The 12,842-nt window shown below is 41.0% G+C and overlaps 2 protein-coding genes across 6 annotated transcripts; one reads left to right on the forward strand and one right to left on the reverse strand.

The window, feature by feature from the left end:
- Positions 1-575: 575 nt before the first annotated feature.
- On the reverse strand, positions 576-5,532 carry C6H11orf1 (chromosome 6 C11orf1 homolog). Of its 4 annotated transcripts, none has more exons than XM_036028583.1 (4): positions 4,594-5,530; positions 2,289-2,519; positions 1,725-1,791; positions 576-1,472 (listed from the first exon to the last, which is right to left on the reverse strand). In XM_036028583.1, exons 1-4 carry the CDS (start codon positions 4,702-4,704, stop codon positions 1,297-1,299), a joined length of 585 nt encoding a protein of 194 aa, XP_035884476.1. In that variant the 5' UTR covers positions 4,705-5,530; the 3' UTR covers positions 576-1,296. The 4 variants fall into 4 exon arrangements, with proteins under 4 accessions (XP_035884476.1, XP_028372711.1, XP_035884477.1 ...); XM_028516910.2 differs by having other exon boundaries at positions 577-1,472; positions 3,478-5,529; XM_036028584.1 differs by having other exon boundaries at positions 579-1,472; positions 5,449-5,532.
- Positions 5,533-5,607: 75 nt separating this feature from the next.
- On the forward strand, positions 5,608-9,846 carry FDXACB1 (ferredoxin-fold anticodon binding domain containing 1). Of its 2 annotated transcripts, XM_028517424.2 has the most exons (5): positions 5,608-5,814; positions 6,043-6,199; positions 7,411-7,614; positions 7,769-7,927; positions 8,287-9,843. In XM_028517424.2, the coding sequence occupies exons 1-5, from the start codon at positions 5,643-5,645 to the stop codon at positions 9,464-9,466; spliced, it is 1,872 nt and encodes a 623-aa protein (XP_028373225.1). In that variant the 5' UTR covers positions 5,608-5,642; the 3' UTR covers positions 9,467-9,843. The 2 variants fall into 2 exon arrangements, with proteins under 2 accessions (XP_028373225.1, XP_035884474.1); XM_036028581.1 differs by lacking the exon at positions 7,769-7,927 and having other exon boundaries at positions 8,287-9,846.
- The last annotated feature ends 2,996 nt before the right edge of the window (positions 9,847-12,842 follow it).

A 12,842-nucleotide genomic window follows, 5' to 3' on the forward strand; every position in this document is an offset into this window, starting at 1 on the left:
TCTAGTGGACTCCTGCCTCTTCCTGGCAAATAGAATCCCTGCTGGTTTGCACAGCCAGATGTTATGTGGCCACTTCTTCTCAGCTCTGGTGCTCTGGGCTGGGAAGCCTGGCTTGGGATTGAGACCCCCTGCTTCTCAGGGGGATCTTCTGCAGCTGAGATGTCCCTTCAGAATCTCAGCTGCTGCTTACAGGAGTGGGTCTAGTCCTTTGTGCAACCTCCAACCTTCCTACCAGTCTTGATGTGGCTTCTTCTGTAAATCCTTGGTTATAAGACTTCTCTTCAGCTAGTCTTCAGTTCAATATTCGGGTTGATTGTTCTATATTTTAGTTGTAATTCCAGTTTCGTCCTGGATGGAAGTGAGTGTAGCTTCCACCTCCTCCACAGCCATCTTGGATTTCCCTAAGTTTAGCCATTTTAAAATTAAGACTGTTGCCTCTATGGGTTCATAAACTCTAAACTAATCACAGACTTTTCTCAATGCCTACAAGTTTCCTACTTACAAAGACCCTTCTTAAAGTTGAACCAAATGACCCCTTATCCCAGATTCCTGAGGATAACTTACCCAAATATTCTCATTTCCAATCATTACTAAGACCGTCAAGTTGATGTACTTCCTTGCTATAGGTTTAATAACTCACCTTCGTTTGATCAACAGGTTCCTGTGGTAATGTTTATGGGGAGTAAAAAATAGACAACTATATATTTTTGAAATATAAATGGAAATATTTATAGATAAAATCATATAATTTCTGAGATTTGCTCCAAAATTAATTAAAAAAAAAAAAACAGAAAAAGTAGGGGTAGTAAAATTGGTCATAAATTCTTAAAGATGGAAAATCATTATAACATTCTACTTTTTATGTTTTAAATTCTTCATAATAAAAACTTACTTTTCTTTCTCTAGTCCTTAAGAGGAATGTTCATTAAGATCACATTAAAGTTAAATTATGTGACCATGTCTACCAGACTCATACCCAGAGAACATCTAGCCAAATGTAACCTAAGTTTTACTGAATTTTGCTCCTGATGGAAGACAGGGAAGAACAAACTGGTTGTAGATTTGAGAGAAATAATATTTTTATTGCCCTTCTACAGCACCCCTAAGGTATAAATAATAGATGTAATCAACTTAAATTTGACGTTCAAATCTTGGCTAAAAGAGGGTAGAGAACATTTTTTGTGCTTTATTTATTCAGAGAGTGAAACTATGCCATAGTCTGCTAAATTCTTAGGTGTGCTTAGAACATGGTCTCTCCTGTATTCTACTGTGGAAAATGAAGCTTCTTATTTTTTCTTAGACTCCTAGACCCTGAAATGGGCAATTATTGTGACTATACACACATGCAGAGTGATGTCCAATTTGAGGTTTTGAATAGCTACTCATATAAGTTGACTTCTCTGTGCATTTGTATTGAGGAGGATCCAGCTCAGGTTGATGTCCTGGGAACCAGTGAGGCTCTCGCTTAAATCCTAAGGGAAGAGAAAAGAGAAGGAAACACAAGAGAAATCAGTCAATAGCAAGGAGTCTTAGTAACCAATTTCATTCTTACTTCTAAGGGAATATAGAGTGAGTCCTGTCAAAATTCAGAAGAGAGAAGACATCATTCACTCATTCATTCACTTATTCACTTATTCAGTTTACTTTTATTTGAGTTCCTTTTACATTCCAGGCCCTGAACTAGGCCCTGAGACTATAAGAATTAAAAAGAATAGTCCACCTACTATGGGTTGAAAGTGGCATTTTTTTATTGTAGCTGGTATCATATGTTGTTTCAAAGTAGTGTCCAAACTGGAAAGAAAAAGTAATAGATTAAAAATATAGGAGTCTATAACCAATACTGGGAAATAAAGGACAAAGTGACATGAATTCTAACAGTCTCTGTCATATTTTAGATTAACTAAAGGTCTATATGTCATTACTTGATATCCTACCAATTTTCATAATCTTTATATGTTTGTGTGCTTAGGAGAGCTACAAGGGCAAGGACTGGGGAAGAGCTTAGCTGAGTCAGAAGACATTATATATTTTTGTAGGTGAATAAAGTTCACACAGAAGCAAGAGAAAGAATATTACCCATCTTTTTATTACCTTACAATGGTACAATATTCAATTTGATAGTAAAGTGGAATAAGTATTCCAGCTAAGGAACTGCTTCCCTCCCTAAACCACTTCATTGAACAGAAGCATGAGAGATTTCAGCATAAGAAGTTATCAAATGACTGCCTCTCAAATGGCCACTGGTATTTGTTTTGCTAACAGAAGGAAACAGAGAAAGTTAAGATTACCTGGGAAGGCAAAGGTTTGGGCTGCACGATATTCCTCAGGTCATATCTTTCTTGGTTCCAGTTGCCCATCAGGGTATGGTTTGAATAGGCATTCTCATTAGTGGTGCATCTCCATCCATACTGGAAAAACTTGGACATATCATTCCAATCTGTCCACACTTCAGCATGGCCATCTGCATTAATGAGGCTGCCATAGTGTGGGTTTGTAAGGAAACAGGTGAGGAACTGTCTCTGGGAAAAGGTGAGAATAGATAAGCTTGTTACACAAATCAGAGAGCAGAAAAGGCATCCCTTTTTTACCCTTGGCCAAGCACAATACAAGCACACCTTACTAAAAATCTAGACTCTCATCACAAATTAATTGTCATTCTGTTTCTTTTTCTCCAGGTCCACAAGTCCTTTGAGCTATCCTCTCATTCAGCAGTAATGAATGACTATAGAGATCATGCTCCCCCTTGAAAAGATAGAAAAACTTTAGTACCCCCAATACTACATACTAGCTAAATGTTCAGGTCATTTTGAGATATGGGAATTTAAGAACTAAAAGTATTGTTACAAAGATAATAGGAACAAATGAGAACTTGAAAACGAGTTAACAATAAATTAGTTTCCTTCCTTCTAGGCCCAGTTCAAATGCCACTTATTCCATATACCTTTCCTTATTTGTCTCACATAGTACTTGTTTGTATCTTTCTATATTTATGATTTCTACCATGTGTCAGGAGTTCTTGAAGTACCTGTGGAATCCCTTAACTGTAGAATCCCAAGGACAAGATCTGTGTCTTACTCATTCCAACACCCTCTCCTTCTGCCTGCCCTATCAAACAACAGTTCTTTGAACATACCAGATGACCAATGTCTGAATTTCAGTTTTGTAGGAAATCAAAGGCTACCCATTTTTATTATTGACAAAAAAGAGAGAGAATGATGAATATCTGGCCATGGTCAGGTGGCTCAGTTGGTTGGAGCATTATCCTGTATGCCAAAAAGGTTGTGAGTTTGATCCCCGATTGATCCCCAAAAACATACAGGAGGTAACCAATCAATGTTTCTCTTTCACATCAATGTTTCTCTTGTTCTCTCTCTCTCCTCCCCCAACCCCCCACTAAAATCAATAATATTCTTGGGTAAAGATTAAATAATAATAATTTTAAAAAGTCTGGTTCCTTGGCTTAGGAGCAGACAATACCTTCCCCAAAGAAGAGTAATCTGAGGCCGAGTAACTTTTGTTGTTTGCAGATTCTATAGGAAAGTGACAGAAAGCCTTCCACTTCCAGTCCATGTTCTTAAAAGAGAGATGTTGCCAAATCTGGTCCTCTCAATTCTCCGAGCAAAAAAAGAAATGTACATCACCCAAATCACCATGACCAGGTGGCCATGATTTGGGAGTCACCACTCACCCACCTTTCCACAGGTAGGGACAAAGCCAATACTGTAGGTTTAAAGGTAACTGTCCTCATACCATCTGCCTTTGTGAAGATAGATGCATGCACTGATGTCAACAAACAGCATGATGACTGAAGAGTAGCTGGTCCCAAAGTCCAACAGGCTTAGTATTCAGACTGCAGGCCAAGGCGATACTGTTCTGGGGCTATAGGATGGATACCACCAACCACTCTGTTGTCTACTCCTGGGACCTGGGGCTTATCTTGGATACTGATTTCTCTTTCAACCTTTTATACCCATCCAATCACTAGGTCTTGTTCATTTTTGAATCAGCCCACTAGCCTCCATTCCACTGCCAAGTTCCAATTCAGACCACTATCAGCCCTGGATGCTATCGGATCTCCCTGCCATCAGCCTAGTTCTTCTCAAGTCCTTCTCCACAAAAAAAGCAGGACTTTCAAAAATGAAAATCTAAGTGTGTCCTTTTCCTACAGATTTAAAATGTTTTAGGATCTGGCCACTGTTTCAGAGTAAGATTCAGGCTGTTACAATGGTTATAATGCTCTTGATGACCCAACCCTTGCTTTATTTTTCAGTCTCACATGTTACCCACGCTCCCCTCCAAGTACATTTCAGCCAAACAGCAGTTCGTTTTCTCCATCATGCTTTGGCATATGTTGTTCCTTTTGCCTCTTCACTCCTCTTGATCCTTTGGTGTACTTTTCCCCCTCAGCTTTCAACTCAAGTTTCAACTCCAGGAAATTTTTCACTTCTCCACCCCCCACCTCCCAAAATGGCAAGATTTCCCTTCTGTGTGCCTATAATGCAGAAGGTCGACCTGGGGGCACCTGCTCCTTCAGATAAGCCGAAAAAACCACAAGGACGACTGGATGGACCAGACATAGCCTTTATTACTCACATTACAGGGAGCACCAATGGTGGCAGGTCTGTGCAGCAGGACCACACCTCCCTGAGTCCCAGACAAAGGGGACAAGGGGACACATGTCTTGCACATGACTCTAAACTGCATTACCTCACTGTGTATGTGCAAAGAGAAAAGGTCGAAAAGCAGTCAGCAGGACAAGAGGCCACTCCCAAAAAGAGGTAAGGAGGGAATTACAATCTATTTCTAAAGGAATGCACATTCCTTCTGGCCAGGGGCCCTCGGGCCAGCCTTCCCTTCTGGGGGATTGGAGGAGCCATGTCCAGCACGACCCCACAGTTCTCCCACAGCACCTTGAATTACTCCACTCATAGCATGGCATCTGATTATATCAGAATTGCCTTTGCTGCTGTGCATCCTTCGACAGACTACAAGCTCAGTGAAACCACAGGCTCCATCTTGCTCATTTAAATATCTATCTAACCATCCTCACAGTGGCACATAACAAGTACTCCGTATTTTTTCCCATTTTTCTTTTAGTATCTTAAGGGGATTTCAATATTTTAGGCGCCATTTCTTGAATAAATAAAAGGCAGGAGATAGAACCACCTGAAGAAATTCCGAGCAGCAGAGACAATGGGCAGCAGCCATTTCGGATGAGATAATTTACAAAATCCTCTATGACAGGAAGGTACAAAACACAGCCTAACTTCTCCTTGGCCTGAGCCCGGACCCGCTTCCATCACTCACAACTCGCCTCACCCTCGGCCTGCCCCTCCGCTTTACTGACTGCTTGTGACTTCATGCAGGTGTGAAGTCGCTCAAGGCCACTCTCGGGCTAAGAGGCCTTTATTTTGACACTTCCGAAGGGGTGCTGGTGGGGTGACATACGGCGCGGTCGGCGTCTCGCGTTCTACTCATTGCTATTTTCCTCCCTGGCTGTTGCTGTACTACGTTGTCAACGCCTCCAAGCACTGTGTTGCGCCATCAACAAGCGACGGGTGAGGAGGAAGCCGCGGGAGACCCGCGAGGGAAGTGACGTCAAAAGTTAGCGCTTCCGAGCGAGCGGGGAGTAGATTGGGGCTATGGCACCTCGGCGCCTCCTGTTGGTTGGGGAGGGGAATTTCTCCTTCGCTGCCGCAATAAGCGAGACCCTGGATCCCAGCACAAGTCTAACCGCCACCTGCCTCCAGCTCCCGGCCGACTTAGCCCGGGATCCGGTGGCCTGGGAGAATCTGCGTCGCCTGCGCCAGCGAGGTAGGTAAGTCGACCCCTCCTCGAAGCCCCACCCAGGGGCTGGCGCAGCCCCAAGTGGGAAGGGTGGGAACTTGGGGATTCAAGTAATGTGAGGATTGCTTTTGGAATTCCCACGAACCTTTACAGAAAGCGCGCTCCGTGCCTAGACCAGAGTTGTTTCGCACGGTCCAGGTTAGGGAAGGGTTTTCTCTGGTTTTCTGTTAAGACATCCTCCTGTCTATATTTCAGGTACCAAGATACTTTTTGGTGTGGACTGTACTCAGCTCGCAGATGCCTTTGAACTGCACGACAGGGAGTTCGATCAAATTTGTTTTAACTTTCCGCACTGTGGACGCAAAGCTGGGGTAGCTAGGAACAGGGAGCTGCTTTCCAAATTTTTCCAGAGGTGAGGAAAGAAGAGCACTCACAACTAAAATGTTTAAGATGTACATTACATAATGCACTAAAACAGTTTGGGGAATTAGGCATACGTGTGTAAATTACTATAAGTTTAGAGGGAATATAAAGCTCCAAAAGAACACACAGTCTTGTTGGAAAGGCAGACTTATAACCGTAAATAGTAAATAAAAGTACAAAGAATATGCTTTTTGGCATGTAAAGGGACGATCACCTATTTTTAATAATGCATAATAATGGAAGCCAGTCTAATGGTGAACAGCATAGATAATGGAATAGTCTAATGGTGAAGAGCATAGATTTAGGAGCCAAACTACCTGGATTCAAAGCCACACCTACTACTTAATAGTTGCATGATTTTAGGTAAGCTTACTTAATCCTTTTTTGCTTCCTCATCTATAAACTGAAGGTATTTATATTAACTATCTCATAAAATTATCTAAAATTTATCACAGTGCTTTATACCAGCAATTTTCAACCGGTATGCCAGAAGAATTTTTAAAACATGCAATACTTCACTATTTAGTCAGGGGCACTGACCTCCTGTCCTTTAGACTGTCAAATAAAAAAAAATGACATCAGCCAACACAACAGTAGCCATCAGGTGTGAATTAATCAAAATCATACCTATTTTTGTCAGATCAGCAAAAAACACTTGGTGTGCCACAGAATTTTAGTAATTAGTTTATGTGTGCCACAAGCTGAGAAAGGTTGAAAATCTCTGCTCTACACTATTATACCAAAATATGTAATACAATCAGAGGTCTCTTTAGGTCACAGTTAACAAACTTCACAGAAGCAGTATTTGAAATTAGCATTTGAAGTATAGAATTTTAACAGGCAGGAGGGGAGTGAAAAGAACAACTTTCTCCACAGGGAAGAATAGCCTGATCAGTGAATACTGTATAGGAATTTTGCAGACATTGACCTTTCTATGACATGTAGGTGAACATTGCAGATACCAAGCTGGATAACGCCATGGTCAGCTGCTAGTGTCAGTTACGAGCTGAACATTAAATTTACATTCTTACTTAATTCTAGCTACTTTCTTGCATGTTTGAAGTCTAATAGACCTTTGCCAATGGGTATGATTGGGTGTCAATTATTTCATAGCCAAACCATGTATATGTATCTAACTTCTGTGGTAATTTCTACTTGTTTCTGATAAATGGCTGGTGTCCTCCTACCCCCCTCCATTAGCTGTGCAGATGTTCTTGCAGAAGAAGGAGAAGTACATGTAGCATTGTGTAGAGGACAAGGTGGGACTCCTGCTGATAATCCCACAAGAGAATGGCACAACAGTTGGCAAGTGGTTGCCATGGCAGCTCTGGGAGGATTCATTTTAAGTGATGTGCATTCCTTCTGCTGTGCGGCTGTGCCAGGGTACAAGTGCACTGGATATAGGTAAGTAATAACAGAGGTCTAAGCCTTTCATCTCTCACTAATGATAAAAAAAAAAAACTCATAAGCAAACTTTTTCCTTGCCAATTTCCTGATCAGTCTCAGAAAGACTTTCTTTAACAATGACAGACTTCATATTTGGTGTCTATTTTGCCAGGAGTCAAAATAAATCCTTCCATATAGAAGGTGCTTTGAACCATGTCTTCACCCGGAGCTTACCCTTTGAAGGCTTGCAACCAAGAATCTTCAGGATCAAACTGGGTGACCAGTGGTTTTCCTTTCCAGAACCAGAAGCACTTGTAGGAAAGTTGAATAGGTAACTGCTGTTTTACTAGAAATCACTTCTATCTCTAGTTGTATCCTGATTGGCTTGATGGCAACCATATATTAAATATATGTTATGCATACTGTTAATGATGTTGGTACTCTGAATACTTCTCAGCCTGGCCTATATAAGCCTCTTTAGAATTAAAAATTTTCTGGTATGTTGTAGGGATGATGGTTGTCAGAGCTCTGAAACACATGCTATCTCTGTTTTTGGTGGGCAATTTCTTTGTTTCCTTTCAGGATCAACTTAAGGATAATTCTTTTCTATTCAGTTATCTGTACTTTTAATTCTAACTACATTATAATTATTGAAATTAGAAAGGTTATTTTGTTTTTGTGTTTAAACAGGGGTTTCCTAGAAGCATCTTCCCATCATCCTATCAAAACCATCAACGACAAACTGATTACTGAATTGGGCAAAGCTTTCCCTCTAAAAAGGCTGAAGTGTTCCTTCCCTTTGCTACCAGAGGAAGAAACCAGTGTTCTCACTTCCTGGAACTGTGACATTCTATCAGCCACCTTTTGGATTAATCTTGAAGAGAACTCAAATTCTGAGTCGCTGACAGGTGGGACACCACAAGACATGGAGGACTTTCTAGTGTCATTTTCAGAACTTAGCCTTCCCAAGAGCCCTGGAAGAAATGGTAAGGAAGAAGTTCGTGAAGGAATCTGTGGCCGAGCCAAGATGTGGCTTAGACCTTCTCTCTTAGTGCATGGTCAGGCTGTCATCCAAGCACCAGACTTCCTCCCAGGTTCTTTACACATCCTTAGTGGACCTGTCTTTCAGAAGTGCCACATCTCGCCTTTCACAATGCCAGCATTTCACGAGACTTTATTTATCCTTGGGTTTAATCAAACTCTGAAGGATGGCTGTCTTCAGTCACTACTGGACCACCTGAAGGGCATTCTAGATAGCCTTCTGACTCAGACATTGCTGGAGGGCTCTAAACGGAGCAATTTAGTGGAATTCACCTTTCAACCAAATCAGAAAGATTATGTGATTGATGTGAAGTCTCATAATTTTGGCCTAGATTGTGCCAAGGATCTGATTATTGGGTCCGTTACCACATCTGTTCCAAGCATTATACACGAGGACCAGTGTTTTGTGTTTGTGTCAATAAACTTGGACCTATTAGCCATGCTTGTCTGGGGCATCTCTGACTGGAGGATGTTGTGGACCTTTGATAAACGATTCCTGAAGAATTTTGTCCCTGGAAAAATAGAACCCTTTAAAAGCTATTCTCTATATCCTCCAAGCTATGTGCATGATATTAGTTTTTGGTTAGATGAGAAGAAAGGGTTTGATGAACTAGAGTTTCACACTGTGGCCCGAGCAGTGTCCCAGGACACTGTCATATCCATACAATTCCTTAGTCGTTTTCAGCATCCTGAGACTGAACAGGTCAGTCTCTGCTATAGACTGACCTACAAGACCTGTGACAAGGCCCTTACTCAACAGCAGGTAGCATCAATGCAGTCCCAGTTTAGGAAAGAGATTCAACAACGACTACATGTAACACCTCGGTAGTGTAGTAAATTCATTTCTGCAATGTGATCTTCATGGGTGTGGGATAAAAAATCTATAACTGGGAGTCCTTTCTGGACTCCTTTTTTTTTTTTGGTAAAATCTTTTACCTTGTGACTTTTGACTTTAAAGATACCTGTGACTTGATCACTTCAACTTACAGACTATAATGTGATTGGTAACATATGGAGTTGTGCAATGTTTTGATCCTGAGAAATGGCTAGGAAAACAAAATATCATCATGTACTATAGATGCTCTATTGCTAAAGAGGCAATAGAACTTGAGTATCTTATCAAATACCTATATATTAATCTGTCCAGAAAAAGTCCAGCCATTGTTACTATAATGAGAATGGTTTGCATGATATTGATGTAATCTGGCAGCCAAAGAGAGTGGACTAGAATGCACATGCGTGAACAATGACAACTTCACTGTACTCATCAGTGGGAGTGGTAGATGCCATTGAATGAGCAAGTGTACTGTGTGGTTGTTGCATTCCAAATGACTGAATGAGTACAGCAATGAACCTGCACCAGACTTTGCATTAAGCTTGAATATTACTCTGTGGAAACCATTTGGATGATTCAGAAGGCTGCAGCTATGGGCAACTGGTGATTGGCAGCTTCATCACCACAATGAGCTCACTCATACATCATGTCTCATGCAGAGTTTTTTGGTGAAACATCAAATCACCCAGGTGACTCAGCCCCTCTATAGCCCAGACTTCATGCCCTGTGACTTGCGGCTTTTCCCAAAAGTAAAATCACCTTTGAAAGGGCAGAGATTTCAGACCATCAATGAGATTCAGGAAAATGTGAGAGGGCAGCTGATGGTGATTGGGAGAATTATGTGAGGTGCCTATTTTGGGGAGACTGAGGTGTCATTGTCCTATATACAATGTTTCTTGTATTTTGTATCTTCTTCAATAAATATCTCTATTTTTCATTTTACATGGCTGGATACCTTCTGGACAGCATTTTATATACATATATGTTTTCTCACTGTCAATTTCTCTTCTCAAATGTATTTATAAGAATGATTCTTAGATGTTTATTAGTTTGGGTAAGTTGCAAATGCTCCGTAATTAGTATTGGTATCATCATCATCATCATCATCGTGTTTAACCACTGGTTGACTACTCTTATTAAAGTCATGCAACTAAATAAGTGTCAGATTTAGAGTTCATACTTGGATCCATCTGACTCCGCAGCCCAGGTTCCTTGTGCCACTTTGTTACTTCTCTTTCCCTAGTCTTCAACAGTAATCCCTCAACTGTGATTAACTCTAAAATTTGCTCCCCTAGATATGGGGGACTTCTATTGTAAACATCTGTAAGGAACACTAGGAGATTGGCTCAGCTCAGGACTGTGAAGAATGGGGTACTCAATGTGATTTAGTAAATCTTTCTGTTAGGCTTCACCAATTGGGAATATATCATAAACTTTGTGAAGGAAATAACTGTCTTATTTATTCTTATATCTGGAGAAGAGCATTTATAGAAAGGCAAGAATGGAATCAGAGAAACAAATTAGGAGGCAATTATCATAGTGCAAATGAGATAATGGTGACCTGGGCCAGTGTGTAAGAAGTTGGACTGGGTAATTATTAGGAGGTTTTGCTGATGAATTAAACACCTGTGCATGGGTGGAGGGTGTGGAGTTAGAGAAATAAAGGAATCAAGCAGGATCCCTAGGTTTTTTACTTGAGCAACTGGAATACTAGAGCGTCATTAGCAAATGGGAAAACTGGCATAGGAGTAAGTTTGGGGAGTGAAGAATTAAGGAATCTCTTTATGCAGACATGTATTGCTTAGATCTCCATGTAGGCTATAAGCTCATTAAAGGCAGGTAAGCAATTTATAGCTTTCTTCCATCTCCAGTAGTGCCTAGTACATGACTGAGGCAGCATTTGAGCTGGATCTTAAAACAAGAGCAGGGGTGTTATGGGGGGGGGGGGGGCGGGTTGTTAGGCAGGAAGGCCATGCATTCCAGACAGAAGGCACACATGAGCAGAGGTATAGCCAATGGAGCATTTGCAGCACTTTTCAAGCTAGTTAATTGGAATGTAAAATGTGTATAGGAAGGTAGTAGAAGATTAGAAAAGTAGTTGGGGCTAGAGTTAGTTCATGAAAGACTGTGATTGCTAAAATAAAGAGTTTGTACTTTATTTGACAGGCAATAGGAAGACTGTGATGTTTAAGGAAGTGACACAAGAGTAGTGCTTTTGAAAATTAATTGGACAGTTGCACAGGATGAATTTGAGATGGGAGATCCATGCAAGGATGCTATAATAGTAGTCCTCAGTAGAGGCAGAGAGGGGCCTGGATTAGAGTGAACTGAAAAGGAGATGGATGTATGAGAGAGAGCTAGGCCGGGATATCTGAACCTGGTAAGAATTGCATTTGGAAATTGAGCAATATGATCAATTGCCATTTTCAATACTTGAGAATTTTTAGTATGAAATCATAGTCTGGGACCCTGTCAATATTAGCAGTCCCCCTATAAACTTGTTTTAGTTACTGGTACAGAGCTTCATAGGGTGGGGCAGAGCTGTGACTGGGGGAGTAGGCAGAATGTCAGGAGCAGGTGAACGACTCCTGAGAATCACAGGCATGATATCATGAAGATGCCTGTGTCAAAATGCCTGTATGAAATCAGAGGCTTTCTCTTGATCTGGTTGGGTGAGCATGGACTTTGTATTAAGTCCTGAGTTGGAATATGGCTCCTAGGTTGAGTTGGACCTGGATAGGAATATGGCTGCACCATCTCCTAGCTATGCAACCTTGAGCCTCAGTTTCCTTCTCAATAAAACCAGGTTGTTGTATTAAATTTAAAAAGGATAAAATCTGTTAAAAATGCTTACCATAATGCTGTAATGGCAACAGAGGCCATGGGTGTCTGACTGAATATGCTGCATAGAATTTCTTTCACTTTTCCCCCCTCACTCTGTATTCTGCCGTTACAGCTGTATCTCACTGAAGCAGTTAATTAGCTACAGGATGTCCTTATCATTCTTAACAAAATACAGACAGAGCAGTGGTCAGTGACCTTTTAAGGACTTACCCCTTGGTAAACAGCTGCGCTATGATTTTTAACTGAATATCTCCACGTATTCACCTTGTAGAGTTTAACTGCTTTCTATGGGTGCTTTCTTTTAAATGGGGGTTGAAGAATGGTTTTTGTAGGATTGTGGAGAATGCTGAAAAGTGAAGAAAGAGTTGGAGGGAGGAAAGGCCAAAGTTACAAGTATGTAGTAGGACTAGCTGTGATAGTAAAGAGTAGTCTCAGGTCCTATATCATTTCTACTCAGGGATTTGCCCCATTTGACCCCATAACGCTGTAAATTAGTCTTTTCTGCGCATGTCCAGGTCTTTTGTCC

This window comes from Phyllostomus discolor, chromosome 6, assembly GCF_004126475.2.
Source record: "Phyllostomus discolor isolate MPI-MPIP mPhyDis1 chromosome 6, mPhyDis1.pri.v3, whole genome shotgun sequence".
Lineage (NCBI taxonomy): Eukaryota > Metazoa > Chordata > Mammalia > Chiroptera > Phyllostomidae > Phyllostomus > Phyllostomus discolor.

Bases quoted from the DNA above. Each gene is read 5' to 3' on its own strand.
- C6H11orf1 (XM_036028583.1), bottom strand. From the start codon at position 4,704: ATGCAGTTTAGAGTCATGTGCAAGACATGTGTCCCCTTGTCCCCTTTG. The intron at 2,520-4,593 runs GTGAGTAATAAA...ACCTTTTCCCAG, and splicing joins CCATTGGTGCTCCCTGTAAT to AGACAGTTCCTCACCTGTTT. The intron at 1,473-1,724 runs GTAGGTGGACTA...CTCTTCCCTTAG, and splicing joins AATGCCACTTTCAACCCATA to GATTTAAGCGAGAGCCTCAC.
- FDXACB1 (XM_028517424.2), top strand. From the start codon at position 5,643: ATGGCACCTCGGCGCCTCCTGTTGGTTGGGGAGGGGAATTTCTCCTTC. The intron at 6,200-7,410 runs GTGAGGAAAGAA...CCCCTCCATTAG, and splicing joins CTTTCCAAATTTTTCCAGAG to CTGTGCAGATGTTCTTGCAG. The intron at 7,615-7,768 runs GTAAGTAATAAC...CTATTTTGCCAG, and splicing joins TACAAGTGCACTGGATATAG to GAGTCAAAATAAATCCTTCC.